The 22142-nt window shown below is 39.9% G+C and overlaps 1 protein-coding gene across 1 annotated transcript in view; it reads right to left on the reverse strand.

Moving 5' to 3' along the window:
• LOC110967931 (unconventional myosin-IXb-like) overlaps positions 1-15600 on the reverse strand; it is a 54556-nt gene extending 38956 nt beyond the window's left edge. Inside the window, exons 1-11 of the mRNA XM_051953615.1 lie at positions 15134-15600; positions 14022-14848; positions 8886-8980; positions 8623-8685; positions 8234-8333; positions 5037-5137; positions 3197-3320; positions 2779-2868; positions 2245-2361; positions 1818-1952; positions 1304-1425 (exon numbers count right to left, since the gene is read on the reverse strand). Of these exons, the coding sequence (XP_051809575.1) occupies positions 1304-1425; positions 1818-1952; positions 2245-2361; positions 2779-2868; positions 3197-3320; positions 5037-5137; positions 8234-8333; positions 8623-8685; positions 8886-8980; positions 14022-14801 (1727 nt within the window). The 5' untranslated portion in view covers positions 14802-14848; positions 15134-15600. The remainder of the gene's footprint in view (positions 1-1303; positions 1426-1817; positions 1953-2244; positions 2362-2778; positions 2869-3196; positions 3321-5036; positions 5138-8233; positions 8334-8622; positions 8686-8885; positions 8981-14021; positions 14849-15133) is intronic.
• Positions 15601-22142: the final 6542 nt, after the last annotated feature.

Genomic DNA, 22142 nt, shown 5'->3' on the forward strand with positions numbered 1-22142 from the left:
AAGCCGTCAGGCGGGCTATGGAGGCCGTGGTCGGGGAGCGACGCGAGCACCCCGAGCCAAAAAACGTCCTGCAGTCTCTTGGCCTGACAAGCCGTGGGATTGGTAACTTTTCTGGAAGTTGCTGATCCCTGATGCTCTCTCAGCTCCTCCACAAGCAAAACAAATGTGCTCGCGGTTGCATAGTGCGTAGCTCGCCCACCTCTGCATGGGCTTACTTGCTGTGCGCGTAACCGTTGATTGACAGCATGACAAAGCGGAAGCTCGAACTTGATTGGTCGGCAGCGACCAGCGCTTTTTGGAATAACATGGGGGTCTATGAGAGGAAGGCGGAGCTCAGGAATACATTTTCATATCGCGTCATACTAACATTATATTATAGTATCGAACTAGACTAACACATTTAAGCTTTGTTAAACAATGATACATAAATTGAAAACAAACGGAAACTCCGGACACGAGCTTTAATGCAAGGGGGCCGAATAATACTGCATGCCCCACTTTTCAGGTTTTTATTTGTTAAAAAAGTATAAAATATCCAATAAATTTCATTCGACTTCACGATCGTGTCCCACTTGTTGTTGGTTCTTGACAAAAAATTAGAATTTTATATATTTATGTTTGAAGCCTGAAATGTGGTGAAAGGTTGAAAAGTTCAAAGGGGCCGAAAACTTTCACAAGGCACTGTATATATATATATATATATATATATCTTTTCCCCTCTCTCTTTTATCTATTTTCATCTCTCTCATGTTCATCTCATAACATGAAAGTACATACATGGGACTAACCTGGCACAAAAACGATGATGAAGTTGGTTTCCATCCCACTCTCCAGACTTTATTTTCCCATAGTTTCCTTCTTTCACGATTACTGGGAAATCTGAACATGTAGAATCCCTTCTCTGATCGATTTGCGCACCCAAAGGCACAACAGCCCGTCATTTTTCAGTCATTTAGGAAGCATTGGAAGACCTAGAATTACTCTCTGCGGTGTAAACAACGTCAACAGGAAAACCCGGCGTTCATGAATTGGAAACAAAATGGTACCCATAGATCACGTGACCAAATTTTTTTGGACCCGTCATGTCGCAACTCTTCAATACAGGAACTCTAGACTGATCTAATTAAAACAGGTAACAAAGTCAATAGAAGCAGAAATTATGCTCATCTGCTAATACACTGAAACACGGCAAAGCTAGAATCCAAGTGTTATTTTAATAGCAAAATGGAACAAAACTACCAACAAACATTTGCCTAGAAAAATACTAGAAACACCATCCAGCCTATAAGTACAGTTCACCTACCTGCATTCCTGATCCAGCAGGTCAAAAAGTCCAACTGACTCGCTGTTGATCAGCTGAATGCAACTGAGGTTGTCAGTGAAGTCGATGTTTTGCCAGCTGATGCCCTCAGAGACGTAATCATTCTGTAGTTTATGTTAATAACAAATAGATTAATTTAATTTACAATGCAGCAAGAATAAATCAGCTTGGCATGGATACAGCCATGTTTTGAAAACAACCAAACAGTGCTTTAAGCATTCATAATGTCTGCAAAGTTAAGACCCTTAAATTTCAACTGGATCTAAAAATTATGAAAAAATAAAATAACAGAAAAAAAAATAAATCAAGAACTGACTTTATGATATACAATACCACCGAATATTTGTGTCTAATGTTGTAAACATAATTTCAGTGGATATGAATTTTTTCCAGGTGAGTGTCCAGGGTATTTTGTGCCAGCTGTGTCAGGGTTTAACATATACTTTGAAAAAAAAATTAATGAATTTTATCTACACAAATGCATAAATGCACGTACTTGCTCAAGCTTGAAGATGTTCTGGTTGATGTAATACTGCAGTGTTTCATGGCTGTAGTTGATGCATAGCTGCTCAAAACTGTTTGTCTGGAGGTTCTCAAACCCAAACATATCCAAGACACCAATGGACAAACACTGAAAACAAAACAGCAAATCTCTGACAATTCAAAGACAGCACTTTGGAAATATAACACGATAATCTATACGCTACATTAGGCTGCACATTGCTGCCAAATAATACAACAGTAACGTGACTTGATGTACAGAGGCATTTCGAAAAATTCAATTTTCAGCGCTTCAAAAGTTGACAACATAAGAAAATTTAAGAACAAGACCTTTTTTTGAACGTTATTGCAGACTCCTGTGCAGTCATTTTTGCAGTTTTTGCCTATAGTATTGCATACGCTAACTAAATCACAGAACTTACAGAGATGGACTCCTCCATGTCTCGTCTGTTGAGTAGTGCGTGGTTGATGTGAAGGATGATCCAGTCAAACAGAGCACCATATAAAGATTTGGCCATGGAGTCCCGCATTGCAGTAGCCTGAAAGCACAACAAACAAACAAAGCAGGTAAAATATGTAACTCAGACTGAGCAAAGTGGGGGAAAAAATCTCACAAATAACCAAAATCTGGACTTGATTTAAATATGTTGTCAGAATCTCTCTATTCTACATGTCTTATTTTAAAATGTTAAAACTAAATCCTGGAATTAACAGAACATAAAAAAATCAGCACTCTTTGATGGAACTGAGAAGCCATGCACTCAACTGCAATCAACAGTCACCAACAAAATTCAGGAACTTTTGGCTAAACTGCAGGCTTTGCTTTCACAGAACACATAGGGACAACAAATTAAATTATCAAATTAAAGTAAAAATTGAATACAGGTAACACCTGTGGGCACTTAGCAACTTTTTTCTTTTTTTTAAATCTGTAATACTAAATTTAAAGTGTGTACCTCTTGTAGTGTGTACTGTGAAACTACAGTGGAGTTGGCAGTCACTACTCTCCTCTTGGTCAAAGCCGTCACCAGTAGTTCATTTTTCACCTAGAAATAAACAGGAAATATCAAACTGTTAGGACAAATCTTCATTTCTGTTAAAAATAAAAATGACCCAAAAACACCACAAACTGCTGCATTAGACAGACAGGTACACATGTTAACATGTTTCTTTTTAAATAATAGAGATGACACAGTTTAGTAAAACATCTTTTAAATGTCTGTGATTTCATTCCAGCTACCAGGTTTTGCTGAACTAGCACAACACTAGAAATCAACTGGATTATTCGAGTGAACATAACAAATCTAGCAGTGTACAGCACTGTATGCTAATATTGAAAAATTAGCATACATAATCAGTTGTTACTGAACAAACCTTCAACAGGTCTGAAAGTGTAGACAAGACTTCAGCAGGTCCAGCCTCCAGGACTTGAGTGTCCTCTGACAGTGTGAAGGTCACATTCCCCAAGAGCAGGACAGCAGAGAGGATGGAAAATATGCTGCATGGTAGAAACACACGCACACAGTAATTTTAAGGTTAAATGATCACATCTGACAGCTAAATGTTGATCTGAGTAACCTTACCAAAGCTAAGCAAAATGTGTTTTAACACATTCAGTTGATCTTGTGTCTGAATTCTCTGAATTCTTATTTGCTATGTGTTTTTAGTAGAACTGTAGTTGCACCATATCCCAAGGAGTTTCAGTAATTTTTTTTTATTATTTTGGCTTTCTTTTAAAGATAAATGTGAAGTCCAGTACCTCTATGGATACAGCACAACCATGGGTAGAAGAAGAGAGAACTCACAAACACGCAGTATATCGAGACCATAATGCCATAAATCAAAAAAAGAAAGAAAAAAAAGAAATAAACAAAAGCTCAGTTAGAGTTCTTTAAATCTCTTTGATAACATATTTTGCAAAAAGAAAAGAAAAGAAAAACAACAACCTGGAATAAACATGTAAAACATTTTTCCAAGTGTCCCCAAATGTTACTAAAAATAAGATAAAATGGGAAGCCTAGTTACTTTAGATATTATACTACTTATATCTTTAATTAGCTTCAATATTTGTCTAATATCTGCTCTGTGGAAACACATCAGTCCATTTCAACACTGATGTGTCATTTTCTACATTAGGAAACGAAGCATAAAATCAAGCAGTGCATGCAGTTCAAGAGCAATTGAGCTGAAAAGGTAAGGAAAAGTGCTTTTATTTTTACGCACTGTACTACATGACAATTCTCCAATGGATTCCAGTTGGACTGTCTGCTAAGTAATCTTTGAAGCCCATTATCAATTTTTAAAAAGAATTCTGTTGCGTTTACAACTATACATTGCTTTGTCGTTCCTAATCAGCCGAACCAACATGAAGAGGTAACTATACTGCTGGTGCTTTAAAGCATGTGCTGTGTCCTGAGGCTGTCATAGTTGTTGCATTTTTCTCCTGTTTGACTTGACAAGCTCTGACCTGTTACTGACACCACTACAGAAAACAGAAACCCTTCAAAAGTGTTCAGCTAAATTATACACCAGCCTACTGTACTTGCACTGTTGGTAAGCACATACAGCTACTGAAATTGTCATTAGAAACATTGCAAACACTGTCTGAAAGCCAGTATGAAATGTTGCTGGCAAGAAAGAAAATTAATTATTATTTCAAAACATTATTTCCCTAAATCCTGGTTATTTCCATCAGGCACATATCTTACAGACAGAAAGTGTTTCGGAGGCTTATATCACAGCGGTTCACTCATTTATCCTGTTGATCTGACCTCCAACTACATGGTGAAGCAGCGTTTATGTATTATGCTCCACATATCTGGAAAAAACTCCCTGAAAGTTGTAGGTCCACTCCAACTGTCACTTCTTTTAAATCACAGCTCAAGACTTTTCTGCTTGCCACTGCTTTCCTACTATAACTTATTTAAAATTGTTTTAAATGCAAATTGTAATTTTATTTTTAATATATTTCTAATTTTCCTATTATTTTCTATGTTGTATTATATTTGTCATTTTAATTGTGTTTTTTTATGCTTGTCTGAATGTTTCCAATGTTTTTAATGTTTTCATGTAAAGCACACTGAGTTGCCCCTGTGAAATATGCTACACAAATACAGCTGCCTTGCCTTGCCTTGCCTTACATAGCTACAGTGGCTAGTTCTACTTAAGCCTGTAGCATTTCAGTTATGTTGCTCATTATTGTAAAAATACATACTGTTTCTTAGTGGATGACAGAAAGCCAACCATCTCCATTGCTTGATGGAGCCTCTTGTACTGCTGCCCAAGGTCCTCGTCATCATCTAAATGAACATCTCCCTGTAGAACAGACAGAGAAGATGTGGAGGGAGGGGATGAACATTAGGACCAGCCAAGGAGGTGTATGCATGAATGCAGACTACACTCTCCTTCTAAATTGTCCACGCCTAATACTGTAGAAACAAGACGAGGTGAAGCAGTTTCCAACCCATCACTTTTCCATCCAGAGTTTTGATTCAGACATAAATCCCAAATTTAGTTACAGTCAGATGAATGCAACACAATGCAGTTCTGAAAGCACTTTCATCATTTATAATGCGCTTTACAACTTCACTTGATGATTTAATGTTCCTCAGGTTGTGTAGGCACTTGTAGTGCTGTTTCAACTGAGCTACCGATGTTGAAGATCAGGAACTCCTTAGGATAGCAGCTCAGTTACTGCATCACCAGAAATATACAAATGTCTGTATTGGTCATTCCACCTCATATCATCTAGGGTCTTCTGCTCGACCAGCTCTGATTTACCTGAAACTTTTGTTTGGAATTTTAGCTCTATAATTAAAAAAAAACAAAACAAAAAAATGTTGATACACTTTTGACATGTTTTTTTGTACACACAAAGTACAGGGCTTGTTTAAACAACAATATCTCAGGAACCATTATATTGGACAATATATGTTGCAATATTGGACAAGTAGATCAAATAATCTCTGATCATGTGGGAGTTGAAATTAGAAAAGAAAGTGAATCCCTCATGAAGTGTCATCTTTGAGCACAGATTTACAAAGAACATGACAAATCAGAAGTCAGCTAGTGATATTTTCTGAACCACATGCAACTGCATGTCACGATAAGATTAAAAAAAACATATGCAATATTTTTTAATTTAAAACACTTCATCTCAATTTCCCCTGAACATTTATAACTGATGGAGCAGGTTCAATAAGCTGTACCAAAAAAACTAAAATATTTCTTGATAGCCTGATCCAAACAGAGCAGAGTTCTGGAGTTTCAAATAGATATTTCTCAAGTATAACAAAGAAAATAGATTTTTAATATGGGTATATTTTTTTTATTTTGACTTCTGCATCATCAATGTTTTTTAAAAGATGGGACTTTTTTCATATTTCAACTCACAACTTTGAATTTTTGATTTTTCTGTTCAAAATTTGTAAGGACTTCAAGTTACTATGTTATGTGCTGAGAACACAAATGTTGTGAATTGCTGCTATATGAATAAAACTGAACTCACATGATGACAAATACCAGTAGAAATCTCAGGTCTTGATCCTAAATAGTTCCTGACATGTTGTGTTTCAAGCATATCTTAAATTTCAATGCCTGAAGAAACCTGCTGAAGCGGGTCAATGGACAATTTGGAAAAAATGTTATTGCCAGAGGTTTTGATATATCAACCTAAAAATTCACAGATATCTTTATACAGTGCCTATCATAAGTATTCACCTCCTTTGATATTTTACCCTTTTATTGCTTTCATAAATCAATCATGGTCAATAAAATTTAGCTTTTTTAACAAAAAATTTATTGGAAAAAACTCTTTAATGTCAAAGTGAAAACAGATTTCTATAAAGTAATGTTAATGAAAGAAAATTATATAAATAAAAATAATTGTTTGCATAATTATTCACCCCCTTTTTAATTTAATGGTGTAATTCAATAGAGGTCCATCAAATTGTTGCCAATAGTCTCACAATTAGTGAAATGAAGATCACCTGAGTGGTGTGGGTGTGTTTCAAGTGATTGAGTTGTAAAACACCTGTGTCTGAAGGGTCCAGAGAGTGGTTGATCAGTATTCCTGGCTACCATTACACCATGAAGACAGAAGAACACTCTAAGCAACTCAGGGAAAGGGTTATTGAGCAGTACAATTCAGGGGATGGTTACAAAAAAATTTCCAAGGCACTGAACATCCCCCGGAGTTCAGTGAAATCAATTATTAAGAAATGGAAGGAATATGGCACTTGTGTGAATCTGCCTAGATCAGGCCGCCCTCGTAAACTAAGTGACCGTGCAAGTAGGAGACTAGTGAGAGAAGCAGCCAAGACCCCTACAACTACTCTGAAGGAGATACAAGCTTCAGCTGCTGAGATGGGAGAGACTGTACATGTAGCAACTGCTGCCCGGGTTCTTCACCGGTCAAAGCTTTATGGGAGAGTGGCAATGAGAAAGCCACTGTTGAAGAAAAGTCATATTAGATCTCGACTAGAGTTTGCTGAAAAGCACGTGGAAGACTCCATGGTCAAGTGGAAGAAGATTCTTTGGTCTGATGAGACCAAAATTGAGCTTTTTGGCCATCAGACAAGACGTCATGTTTGGCGGAAACCAAACACTGCACATCACCAAAAACACACCATCCCCACTGGGTAGCATGGTGGTGGCAGCATCATGCTGTGGGGATGTTTCTCAGCAACTGGACCTGGAAGGCTTGTAAAGATAGAGGGCAGAATGAATGCTGCAAAATACACTGAAATCCTGGGGGACAATCTTTTTCAGTCTGCAAGAGAACTACGTCTTGGGAGAAGATTTATTTTCCAGCAAGACAATGATCCAAAACATACTGCAAAAATTACACATGAATGGTGAAAAAACAACCAGGTAAATGTTCTGGAGTGGCCGAGTCAAAGCCCAGACCTCAATCCTATAGAGAATTTGTGGCTGGACTTGAAAAGGGCTGTTCATGCCCAATACCCACGCAACCTGACAGAGCTTGAGCAGTTTTGCAAAGAAGAATGGAGCAAAATTGCAGTAGGCAGATGTGCAAGACTGATTGAGACCTATCCATACAGACTCACTGCTGTGATTGCAGCCAAAGGTGCATCTACTAAATACTGACTTGAAGGGGGTGAATAATTATGCAAACAATTATTTTCATTTATATAATTTTCTTTCATTTACATTACTTTATAGAAATCTGTTTTCACTTTGACATTAAAGAGTTTTTTCCAATATTTTTTTTGTTAAAAAAGCTAAATTTTATTGACCATGATTGCTTTATGAAAGCAATAAAAGGGTAAAACATCAAAGGGGGTGAATACTTATGATAGGCACTGTACATATCAAATGACACATCGTGCCTGATGCTTGTTCTCCTCTTCCTCTATCACTGTGACTGTAAAATGTGAAGATCAAAGGTACCTGGTTGAGGTAGAGATAATCCTGCGGCCTAAACAGATGAAGCTCCTCCTTTTCATCTTTGGACGCACCCATCAGCAGGTAGTAGAACACATGGTAGTTCCTAGGGGTCAGAGGTCACACGGAAATGATAATCAATTAGGGCTAATGTAAATTTCACTTCAGTTCTGTTACTGACTGAACATTTCACTGCACTGGTTTATTTGGCCCGAGTGCTTAGAATGTGGTCTGCATTTTATGGCTGGCCTTAGAGGTCAGGGTTCAGGTACAATCTGGTGAAGTTGCTAGTTAGGCTGGTATCAGAAAATTCATTTCATGCCCAGATTATGAATTAAAATATAAATAAGAAGTGTGCTGATTTGAAATGCCATCTATTTGAGTCATAATTATACCTCCCACTCTTCTCTCTAGACACCAGGCGGCTCTTTTCAAGTAGGTACTTCTCAATAACTGCCCTGCAAAAGACATGCAAGAGGAAGAGAATGTTACACCTGTGAAGCTTCAGTGTAGTTGTCAACATCGCTCAATTATGACACTGGAAGAAAATGAACTAGTGTACAAAGCAAATGAACTTAGATAAACATGCAACACTGCAACAGAAGCCTTGAAATTCACTTAGCAATTACAGTGAGAAAAATATAACATGATGGCTCACCCTCTGATGACACCACTTTCCAGGTAGTTGAGCTGGATAAACTTCCCAAAGCGACTGGAGTTGTTATTCTCTGTAGTCTTGGCGTTGCCAAAGGCCTGTTGAAAACATAAACTTCCACTAAAATAAACAGAGAAATTTGTAGACATGTTTCCAACAGACATGGCACTCACCCATAACACTGTAAATGCTGACTGCACAGGGGGGCTACAAAATAAATTATTTTGTTTTCTGGATGGCAGCTGTTTCCATTAGCAGTTGTATGTACTTGAGAAAGATCACGCTGGTGCTGAATTAATTTGGTTATGTTGTATTACACAGCCTGTTTCAAGAATGAAGAACAACACCAATAGTAGTGCAGTGATAGTGGGCAGTATCTAAATGCTGTAAGAAACAAATACACAATCCATTAAGGGAATAGAATTAACATTAGCATTAGCAAAATGATATACTTTTTTATGTCTTGTGCATTTTTTTCTGCATCTACTGACACTTTTTGCCTGTGAATCGTCACTAACAACAAGTTACAATTCAACCACAAAATCAATATCACAGTTTCACCTTAACTACTGAGGTCTAAAGAAGTATTTAACCACGCCTGACGTGTACGTCAGCGGGGTTACTGCATTCGCTTCGGTATCTGGCTAGCTGGCTGGGTAAGTACGTATGTCCGTTCAGATATCTCTGCATGTGCTGAAGTCAGGATAATCAAACTTGCTGAAACTGCTCAGTTGTGGAGTTAAGAGTTCAGCAGATCAAGGTCAAGGTCACAGGGGTCACTTAGCATATTTCTTGCATACTGCATCATTTGTATAGGAAGGGATATATGTAGGATGATCAAAATTGATACAGAGTATCATGCATGGGTGTGGTTCTGCCATCTACTGAGGGCTTGTCTAGTTTGTTCATTTGCCCAGTGAGGCTTCTGAATAAGCAGAAGCACAATTACATTTTTAGTGGGTAGGATATTCTGTGCACATGTTCTTTGTAGTCTATCATAACTAAATAAAAAATTTATTGTTAAAGTAGGGCCAGCAAAGCAAGAAAACTACTACTGTTGCCACGTATTATTATTGGGTAGACAATAATTTAATCAGCTCTTGAAAAGGAACTAAAACTGGCATATACTGTTCAAAGTAAACAACTTCAAGACAATTTGGGTCATCATGTTGTAGTCTAAACTATAAATTGAAAAACAAAATACTATAATAACTGATAAAGATCACTGTTATTTGCAGCCAAAGAGAAAACTGAACAATTGATCCCTCAGTTATATGACCTCTTATTAAGGTTTGTCATCAATAACACAACAGACTTCACTACACTAAGTCACTGGGCTAAATGACAGGATCATAAGGACTTATTAGCTGCTTCTGATCAGCTTCCACTTTTCTAAGCTTTAACTTTCCCCCCAAAAAAAGAAAATCTAAACTGATTCTATGTTGGCTTCTGCAAGTATTGTTGTACTTCATTCCAGCACCAGGGCTGTGTTCTAACAGGCCAGAGCAAGACAGCAGGGAGCTAGACCTGCAGACTGCACTGATCACACACACAGCAGGACCAGCTCAAAATCGCTGGAATGCTCCTATCCAGTGCACCTCTCTAAATACAGTGTGTGTGTGTGTGTGTGTGTGTGTGTGTGTGTGTGTGTGTGGGGGGGGGGGGGGGGGGGGGGGGTTGGCCAAACATGCAAAATCAATCAAATTCACACAAAGAACGTGGATGCAGCAGCACAAAAATGAAAGGTATGTGAAGACAACAGTGCATAAGAGTAGAAAGAGAAGCAGGTGTTTGGCATGTCCCAGTGTAAGGACTGGATGTTACGAAGGTCAGAACCTCAGATTCTACACTAAGAACTTTCGCTTTCTCCTTTAAGGACACAGAAATGACTGTATGCAGGAAGACAGCAGACCACTTGTGAAGTGTTACAGTGTGGTAAATACCAGAATGCAAAACAAATATGCAGTTAGCTGAGTTTACATACTGAGCTGACAAGAGTGCCAAAATGCAGCTTTTTCTATTTTAATTGATTATAAATGTGAAGTATTCGGGTTCTTGCCTGATTTCAGACTAAAGTAGTAATTTGAGGACATAATTTTAATGGTCATTTTCACTTTCTGACAAAATGATAGATAGATAGATAGATAGATAGATAGATAGATAGATAGATAGATAGATAGATAGATAGATAGTTTTTTTTATGCCTGACATAATATATTTACATCCTGCAGGTGCTCTTTCATTCATTTCATTTGGTAGTTCCCCAATTTGTCTGCAAAACAGCTTGTGACTCTTGCTGCCACGGGTAGGAAAATGACCTAATTTTTTTTAACCAGGTCAACCATACAGTAATGTTTCTCCTTTAATAATTAAATACATTTTAGGGGTAACTGAGTTTAATAACGTCCCTATAATTCACAAAAAAATATGAATGAAACATGCTATCAACTTCTCAACTGGCTTGTTGCCCCTGAGATTTACTACCTGTCCAACTGATGCGGTCGGTGCCACAGACATTGTGGGACACTGAAGACTGATAAAAATCACACCAAATAAGGAGAAAATGGTATTGAAAATGCTTTCAAATATTAAACATGGGACTGAAATGTCCCCTAAAATGTAAACCTCTAAAAATCCATGTTCCCTGAATTAAACGCAGCAGAATGAAGAGGGGTGGGGGGGAATGGTCCCTCTGTGAAAAGCGGTTTTAGACAGTAAGAGTTGAGAGCTGTGCAGGTTTGCAAGCAAATCTGGCTGAGCCTGTTCTGACACGTTCCTGTTTCTCCTCTCTCTTTGGTGTTCCCTCAGAGACAACGCCCTGCACATTCCCCTCGTGGAGCTTAGCACTCAGCTTCCTTATCACCGAGACTCAACACAAACCTCGAACACCAACCACCAAGTCAGTCATGCAAACAGCACTTTGAATGAGAGCAAGGTGCTATCACGTGCTGGCATCTGACTGCAGATATTTTCCTCATCTTACAAGCAAGCTGTGAACAAAATACAATATTATCTTCAGTACAAAAACATTTCAAATGAGAAATTGGGCGTTTTCTAGCACCAGTAAGATCAAAATCGTATGTAGTTACTCCATCCTGATGACAGGTGAGAAAACATATACTTACACATGAAGGGGAAAAAGGAGTTACAGTGTTTTGATTTTAGATTAAAAGGAGCAAGTCACAAGGTGTGACATCCTAGACTGTCTAAAACAAGATTAGAGAACCCTAAATACCCAAAGCAGCAGAAAAACATTTTTTATTGGTGTAAACACTTGTGCACTGCATTCTCTGGTTAAATTGAGGGCAGCTGTTTTTGTAGTGTGAGATCTCACGCTTCAGTCAGTTTTCTCCCATTTTCTCAGTGAAACAATAAATTAATCACACAGGGTCAACAAGCCATGCTCTTTCCTCAAGCTAAATCTGTGCTTCCTTAAAAGCCTATTGGGAGCAGAGAACAAAACAACCAAATGCCAGATCAGTTCACAGGAAAAATGCTTAAGCTGTTGCTAATTACAAGGAGAAACTTGCTGGACTTGTTCAGAGACAAGACGTATACATATTTAGTCACTGCCTAATAAAAGGCTAGCTCCTTGGGATTGTGTTTGTGACTGGTCACACACACACACACACACACACACACACACACACACACACACACAGTGTACTAAGATTCTTTATGTAAAATGTTAGCTGCAGTGTTGATAGAAAGATAAACCATGTACATGTGCAGAGATCTGAAGAAGAATTTAGTTTAAATCCCCACACCTACTACACATTTTGGAACAGATGTAAATGGTCCAAAGCAAAGCGCAACAGGCAGTAGATGAAACTGTTGATATGGTAACTTTAACTTACATTGTTTCTCAATACCGCATTGTAAATGAAGTGAAACCCACTAATACCCTGCTTTAAATGTCTTGATTTGTTCTCAGGCCTTAACATTGAAATCAGCTTCCCCCTCCCCCATAAAACACAAACTTGGATGCTTTCCTAACAAGACGTTATTTCCCTTTAAAAGCAATTTGCCTAGTTTCACGTCAGTAATCATTTAACATATTGTGCAACTGTGCAACACATGACTGAAACAGAAAGCAAGAGGAAATGTGGCGTCCTGTTACTCACTGACAGCAACTGCAGCGCAGCACTGGAGTGGTAGAAACAACGGGGACACCAGTGACACTGTAGTTACATGTTAAAAAAAGTGGCATCTCCAGCCAGCAGATTTTTGTTTTGCAATCTGGTGCTTTTTGATTTGAGGAAATGTCTGGGCTTCATCTATAACCCAATGTAAGAGAAATGCCACAAAACCAAGTGCGTAAACACCATGTTTTAGATGTATTTCAGATCATAAAATTGCAGCCTTGTCAACACAGGTTTGCTCACAAATACCTGATCAACAAAACAACTTTCTTGGATTAGCTTACACAGCTTCTAGTGGCTGCTTTCAATTATACTACATTTTTATTGCAGAAAGTACAAGGAAAACGAAATGGTTACAGCCCTCTGGTTCTGAAAAGAAATGATTAGCAGGTCTAATGTGGAACTACGATGGGCTCTTTGTAAGTGCATCTGGCACAAAACAAAAACAAAGACAAAAAATTACGCACATCAATTCGGTGACCAGCAAACTCACATCGACATCCTGACTTCACAGACCCCACCCTGATCAGACGGCAGCAGAAGCAAATGATCAGTTTTCCTCAGTCATTTAGATAATCATTCTTTAAATCAATCCAGGATTGACTGTGTCAACTAAGATGCAAACAGCAGCATTACTTGGGGTGTGAAGAGTGAAATATTAAAAAAAATCTGCTAAAGTATGTTTTTCAAGAAAGTATGCTCAACATTCACTGATTTTGGCTTTTTGTGACTGAAGAATTTGCTGCAAATGGAAATATATTTGTGGTATGGACTTTCACAAAATTTGATGTCTAAAAGCATCACTTTGAGGTTTAGACAACTGTAAATGGCATTTTTCAGTGTTTCTAAATCAAAACACTGATAATCTGAGATACTCTGCACCTCAAGCAACGAAACCCTTTGAGGTCTCCTTAGGGGTCACACTGTGGACCGCTGCACCACAATTTGATGTCAGCTGTTTCAGCAAGGGGCCTTGGTTCATGTCACAGTGACCTACCTCTATCACCGGACCGGCCCCGAGGATGGTCCGTTCCAGCCCGCTGGAGTATGTCTTCTGGCTGAGTCCAGTCAGGCAGTGAATGAGATAACTGCTGCTTTCAGTCTTTCCTGAGCCACTCTCTCCAGAAATCACAATGCACTGGTTAATTTGCCTGTTCAGCATAGCACGGTAGGCCACATCTGCTATGGCAAATATATGAGGGCTTAGTTTGCCCAGTGGCTGGTTCTCGTACATCTTGATATACTTTGGATTATAGTAAACGGGTAGGAACTTATTGGGATTGATGGCTATGAGGATGTTGCTGGCATAGGTGTAGATCTTGTGTTTGTAGAAGCGTTGACGTAAAGCTTCCAGAACACTCTCCTCGGTCACAGTGGGGAGGTTGCAGAGGTCATCATAGTCCTCTTTGATGGTTTCTACTCGCTTTCCTCCACTGTTGGCCGGCTGCTCCTGCAGAATGAAGTAGTACCCGTGGCTCGGAGGGTGCCACTTCTGTGTCTCTGGGGGCCACAGCAGGACTCGGTCTAAGGGGCAGTCCCCAGCCTCCAGCAGCCTCTCCTCTCCACCACTCTCCCTTGCCTCTAGCAAGCAGTACGTCAGGCTAGAGTCCAGGCCCAGAGTGACCACGGCGTTGTGGATGACCGCACTCGCCGTGTCCCCAGCGCTGACCTGTACGGGACAGTAGGTAGCGGTGTCCTGGGACAGCCTGGGGTAGATCTGCACAACATGGACCTCTCCATCCTGTTCAGAGACCCCTGCTCCATCTGTGGTGCTCATCCTGATGCTCAGAGACAAACTTCAGCATAACTCTCTGCAGGCATCCACTGCAAACACAAAAAATCACACCCAATGGCAGTTTGAAAAAAAAAGAGACTAGAAATTATGTTAAAGTTACAAGAAAATGCACTTTTTCTTGTGTTTAAACTTCTTTCCTTGCTTCACCTCAACCTTCAGCGGCAACATGTAAATACCATGCCACTGTATCACCGATAATGCACATTTCCTCTACATTACTACAATCCGTTTTCCCACATATACATTCATCCAGGGGATCAATGACAAACAGTAACACGTTTAAAACTGGAACAAAATGTCAAAAGAAGTCTCACCTGTCGAGAAAAACTCTTCATTTCATCTTTAAAAGCTGAAATATCGCTGACAGCGAACAGAAAGGGAAAATTTCCGCAGCTCCGGAAGCCTTAACGAACTCCAATCACACAACTTGGAAAGAAAAAGTTCACCTGAACTCCCAAAAAAGGTGAGCCAAGAAAGTGCTCATGTCGAGTTTTAAATAACGAGAAAGTGATTTCCCAAATACTTCGGCGTCGTTATTACTCTTATAAATCACAGCTTCTTACAGAAATTGAAGAGGAACGTGTCCTAGTCGTCCAGGTCGGAGAGTCAGTTACTTCCTACATTTCTCCACACACACCGACACCAACACACCCCGACGAGGTGGGAAATAAACGGACTGTTTCTCTTCACCGACCTCACAGATGTAACCTTTTAGCCAGCAGGAGATAAAACAGAGGAGAGGAAAGAGGAAAAAACAAGACAGGACGAGAGAAGGCGACACTTAAACTGCGCTCAGTAGGAGAACTTAATGGAGGGAAAAGTTTAATTGCTCTAATTTGTTACTTCAGGTGATCTGTGGGGTTTGTGCGCCCCATAGTGGAGAGTCGAGGTATTACATCCAGCTCACCTCACACGGGTGTCTACAGGTTCTGTCATGTCGTACATCTGCTTCTACTGGACTATTTATACTGTTCCTACTATGTACTTCTACTTCAGTTTAGCATATTCAGTTACTAATCACGTTTTATTTAAAGATCCGGCATGCAATATCTATAAGAAAACAGAAAACACATTTCACCCACATCTCAACCTGTCAAAGCCTGGAGTGATATTAAGTCAAGCCATCCTTATTTGTGTAGCATGTTTAAGATAACACATGCATAGCCAAAATCCGTCCATCCATCCATCCATTCTCTATACACCGCTATCCCAGCTGACTCGGGCGAAGGCAGGGGACACCCTGGGTCGCCAGTCTGTCGCAGGGTCACACATACAAACAATCATACCCACATTCACACCTACGGGCAATTTAGAGTAATCAATTAACCTCAGCATATTTTTGGACTGTGGGAGGAAGCCGGAGTACCCGGAGAAAACGCACGCATGCACAGGGAGAACATGCAAACTCCATTCAGAAAAATCCCAGGCCCACCCCGGGATTTGAACCGGGGATCTTCTTGCTGCAAGGCAAAAGTGCTAACCACTACATCACTGTGCAGCCCCCTCACCAAAGTGCTTTCCAATATAAAAAAATGATGTATGTTATGAGTTTTCCAAACAGAATAAATAAAAAGCTCTTGCAATATTAATATTTAGTTTTGTCAGGCAAACTTGTATTTGATATATTGTCTTAACCATATAATGTCTTAATCATCTAATTTAGTCAGGTACTTTTGTCGTTACAATAAATAATAGCCTGTTTTAGAGTCCTAATCTTAATATTTGGACTTGTGCAAATTCACTGGACTAATTTCAACCTTAAAACCTGTTTAATCACACTGACAACAATTGTTGCCGCTCATTTTTCTTTTAATTTTTATTCTCAAAAAATGTTGTTTTGGCTTTGGACAGCTAATGCAAATTTTAAAATCAAAGAATAGGTTGCCTCCTCTAAATTGCATCAATGTCATGTAACTAGTGTGAATGGTCACATGACTAGACCTCTTTACTTCCTGCCTGCACTGATGGAAGGAGATGTCTGCTTCAAACTTGTACAAGAATAATTTATTTAAATACCTTAATTAACAGATATAACTGAAATATTTTGTACATACATTTTTAAAATGGTCTACTACAGATATATGATGAGAATTTTATGCCTGCATGCTTCTTTTGAGCATAAGAAGAGTAAACAGAAGCATGGCAACATTTGTTGTCGCTAACATAATAAACAGCCCAATACATACATACATAGCCAATACATAATCCATCCAATAAACCAGATTTTGTAACCTATGGAGGAACTGCAGCAGAGAGCATGAAACAAACTAGACCCTGTTGATTTGTTCTGGCTGATGTATCCTCTAACTCTAAGGGTGCACACAAGATGATGCCATACACAAAACAGCTATCAATTGCATGAAAGCTTTATGTACACTCATTGCCTGGCCATGATGTCAGTGTTCAGTAAATAGTCAATCTAAGCTACTGTCACAATGTGAATTTATTTTATTTTTGTAAACTATGATCAGTTCTTATTTTGTAAGATCAAACACTCTTAGCTCTACAGTTATTTAACTGTTTTATGAGACTGTGAAATGTAGTAATTGCAATGTTGTCAATTTTACTTCTCTTCAGTATGCATTGCCATGGTATCTTTATGTATCTTATAAAGTTGTGAACACATTTATAAACATGCCTACTTCTAAAATATTACACTTATTAGTATTATTCCTCCTTTTTTTAAAAAAAAAATGTGTAAATAGGTCAAACTGAAGAATTTGTGTAAATTTATACTATGCGGTTTCCCACCGATGTGAGTGTGATTGTTTGTCTGAATATGTAGCCCTGTGACAGACTGGCGACCTGCCAGGGTGTCCCCTGCCTTCGCCCGAGTCAGCTGGGATGGGCTCCAGCACCCCCCGAGCACCCCCCGTGACCCTAATGAGGATAAAGCGGTGTATAGAGGATGGATGGATGGATGGATGGATGTAAATAGGTCAAACTGAAGAATTTGTGTAAATTTATACTATGCGGTTTCCCACCGATGTGAGTGTGATTGTTTGTCTGAATATGTAGCCCTGTGACAGACTGGCGACCTGCCAGGGTGTCCCCTGCCTTCGCCCGAGTCAGCTGGGATAGGTTGTTAAAATGTTGCTTTGATGGTTTTGTTTGGTGGCTGTTTCAGTTCGGTGAGGCTGGTCCTGCATTTAGTTGTAAGATAATTTTTGTGCAGGCCTGAGCTATCAGCAGTGATTGTATGGTCCGCTACTGTGGTATTTTTCAATGTTGTGGAGTTTCCCCGCAGGCATAGCAACGTGTTCCATCTGGGCTCATTGGTTTGTTTTTTTTCGTTTGTTATTTTTGTGTGGGGTGCGGCTAGCGCAGTTGTCTTGGGTACACCTCTAGAGTTATCAAGTGGGTAACCAGCTCGCTGGGGGCCTAACTGGACTACTGGGCTTGGTGTTTAAATATCCCACCGCTGACCCAAATGAAGATAGGGATCAGGTATCCATCCATCCATTCTCTATACACCGCTTTATCCTCACTAGGGTCGCGGGGGGGTGCTGGAGCCTATCTCAGCTGACTCGGGCGAAGGCAGGGGACACCCTGGCAGGTCGCCAGTCTGTCACAGGGCTACATATACAGACAAACAATCACACTCACATTTACACCTACGGGCAATTTAGAGTAATCAATTAACCTCAGCATATTTTTGGACTGTGGGAGGAAGCCGGAGTGCCCGGAGAAAACCCACGCATGCACAGGGAGAACATGCAAACTCCATGCAGAAAGACAGGGATCAGGTAGATTAGTTTTATTTAAGTATGTCAGATAGAGAGAGACTTCCGCATTTTGTCTATGGAACAAATTTATTGTCCTTTTTTGGGCTCTGGAGGACTTAAAGTGTCACTGTCTGTTGGTTCTGGCTTGTTTTGTTCTGGTTACTGGGCCTAGGAAGTAACCACAATGGCAGGGATAGAAGAGTTTGTTGCTGCTCCATCTGAAGCATTTTTGGATCGCTGCACTAAGGATCAACTTCTTCAAATTGCAGAACAATATAAGATTGATCTAAGTGATCTTGGTGATAAACGACGTAAGGACAGTATAAAGGCTGTGGTTAAAGTACAGTTGGTAGAAGGTGGCATGCTGGTGGTAAAGCAACAGAAACAAGGTCAGTCACTGTTAGCACAGCCAATTGGTTCTGCAATGGGAAACTTAACATTTGAACAGCAGAAAGAATTGCTTTTATTGTAATTAACTCATGATAAGGAGAAGCAAAGGTTTGAAATGGAAAAACACAAAATGGAACTTGATAAAGAAGTGCAAATCCAACGACTGCGGTGTGAGACAGAGCAGGCACAGAGAGCCTTGCAGGCTTCAAAGTTGGGGTTAATAAGAGAAGGTAAGCTGTTTGTTGATGGGTTGCAAGACGAAGGGAATTCCTTTTCTCTCTATTGTGGGTCCTCAGATGTAATGAGTAATTTACGACTTTTGCCTAAATTATGAGAGGGATCCAGATGTGTGTTTTGTCCTGTTTGAGCGCATTACAGAGGCAAGGAAGTGGTCAGATTCGGACCAAGTATTGCTGTTGCAATGTGTGCTGTCAGGAAAAGCACAGGGGGCTCAGGCATCGTTAGCCAGTGATAATTAAATTATAAATCTGTAAAGGCGGTTGTGTTAAAGGCTTACGAGTTAGTTCCTGAAGCGTATCGCCAGCGGTTTAGGACATGGGACAAAAGGGCTAACTAGTCTCATTTGGAGTTTGCAAGGGAGCTTTCAAATCATTTTAATCGTTGGTGTTTGGCCTCTGATGTAGATGATTTTGATACTCTGAGCAATCTTATAATCTTAGAGCAGTTTAAAAATTCTTTGCCTGGTCAAGTGACCACCTATTTAACAGAACGCAAGGTTGAAACTGTCATGGAGGCTGCAGAACTGGCGGATGAGTATGTTCTCATCCATAAGTCTCATCTTGGTGAGATGGTAAGGGAAACAGCAGGACACACTGACAAGGGCGATAGGTTGGCTGTTCATCCTGGAGAGTCTTCAGGTAGGAGGTCCCAGGGATGTACAGGAAAAGGAGACAATTTTTGCAATTATTGCAGAGAAGCTGGCCACTGGAAGGCAGACTGCCCGCTCTTACGGGTGAAAAAAGCAACATGTTAGAGGTGCACATTTAAAACCTGCTGCACTGGCTGCAAGTTTTACTAGTTCTGTGGTAGTAGGTCCACAAAGGCTGAGGCCTGATTTGGGTATGGCTGACAGCCAGTATAAATCTTAGCCATTTGTCAGAGAAGGGTTTGTAACACTGCCAGATTGTGATAAGAAGGTGTTTGTTAAGGTTTTGAGGGACACAGGTGCATTCAACTCTTATGTGTTGGAGTCAGTCCTGCCTTTTTCACATGAGACTGATACTGGGGATAAAGTCGTTATGCGAGGAATGGGAATGAACATTATACCAGTCCCAGTACATAAATTAAATCTGAACTGCGAGTTGGTGCAGGGTGAAGTGTCTATGGGGGTGAGACCAGCATTGCCAGTTGAAGGAATTGACATCATTTTGGGCAATGATTTAGCTGGCTGTCATGTTTGGAGGAATGTGTCACCTGCCCCTGTAGTTATGTTCGACTCTTCTGGGTCGGAACCATTAGATGAAATTGCCTTGCGTTGTCGAAGTTTTTCCTGCGTATGCAGTTACACGAGCAATGAGTTGGGCTGAACCTAAGGAGACAGATGAGAGAGTGGAAACCATGTTGACATGTTTGTCTGAATTTCCTTTGTCTGTGTAACACAATGAGCTGAAGAGGGAGCAAAGAGCTGATCCATCTTTGAAAAATAAATTTGACACCTGGTGAGGCAAGGGATAATGCCAGCGGCTACTTTCTTCAGGATGAAATTTTGATGAGGAAGTGGTTATCCCGAGTTTGTGGGAGAACCTGTTTTTCAAGTTGTAGTTCCCACTAAATTTCGCAATCATGTGTTAAGGCTTGCTCATGATAGGTCAGGGCACTTGGGCGCGCGAAAAACGTATGATAGAATCTTGCGGCATTTCTTTTGGCCACGACTGAAGAAAGGTTTCTCAGTACATTAAAAACTGTAGTACCTGTCAGCTGACTGGTAAGCCAAATCAGGTTATTAAACCAGCTCCATTGCAGCCAATTCCAGCTATAAGTCAGCCATTTGAGTATCTAATTATTGACTGTGTTGGGCCGTTGCCTCGGGCAAAATCAGGTAGCCAGTATTTGCTAACAGTTATGTGTCAAAGTACCAGGTACCCAGCAGCTTATCCTTTGTGCACGATTACAGCAAAATCTGTGGTTAAGGCTCTAACACAATTCATATCTGTGTTTGGTATCCCCAGGATCATCCAGAGTGACCGAGGATCCAATTTTTCTTCCAAGCTTTTGGCACAAGTGATGAAACTGCTAGGTATAAGGCATAATCAGTCATCAGCTTATCACGCACGGAGTCAAGGTGCTTTGGAGCGCTTTCATCAAACGCTCAAGTCTCTGTTGCATGCATATTGTACAGAACTGGCTTGTGATTGGGAAGAGAGACTACCTTGGTTACTTTTAGCTGCACGGGAGGTGGTCCAAGAAAGTACAGGGTTCAGTCCAAATGACTTAGTGTTTGGTCACACTGTCCAGGGACCATTGTCGGTGTTTAAGGATGGGTGAAAGGAATCAGATCCCCCCCCCACCAACCTGATTGATTATATTAATGGTTTTAGACATCGGCTGTATGTTGCAGAGGCAAAGGAATCGTTGTGTCCACTGGTGAGTTCCCCTTTCCAGGCCAAGTTTTCTGGTCCCGATACAGTACAGTGGTCAAGCGTGTTTCGGAACAGGTTTGTTTTTGGGTTTTTACATGCCTTTATGTAAGTAAAGACACTGATAATTGTGCTCACTTGACACCATATGTATAGCAATTTGCCTTATCTTAGTTAGTCAGTTTGGACCCCCATAATAATATTTCAGATGCAAATTGTGGCTTCTTTTTCATTCTAAACAAAAGCCTAAACTTCTTGTCTACACTGAAAATTTGTCAGTGAATTATTTCTGTTGATAAATGATATCTCTACAAAAAAGGGGGTTTAAGTACAATAAAGCTTCTCAGTTATGTTTTAAAATTGACATACACTTTATTATCACGTGTCTTTCAGTGTGAAACCTATGTATTTATATGCTTATAGAATTGTTTAACTGATGTTTGATGGGATGTAAAATATAGTTATCTTAAGGAAAAGGTGGTTTGTAGAGCTGTCAGTGCTTAATGTCATTATAATTCCCTGTGTAAGTAAACCTTTTGGACAATTGTAGGAATTATAATACTCAAGAGACTGCATATGTCAGTCAGTAATGAAGCTGTAAGATGTTACTT

This window comes from Acanthochromis polyacanthus, chromosome 9 (assembly GCF_021347895.1).
Source record: "Acanthochromis polyacanthus isolate Apoly-LR-REF ecotype Palm Island chromosome 9, KAUST_Apoly_ChrSc, whole genome shotgun sequence".
Taxonomy (NCBI): domain Eukaryota; kingdom Metazoa; phylum Chordata; class Actinopteri; family Pomacentridae; genus Acanthochromis; species Acanthochromis polyacanthus.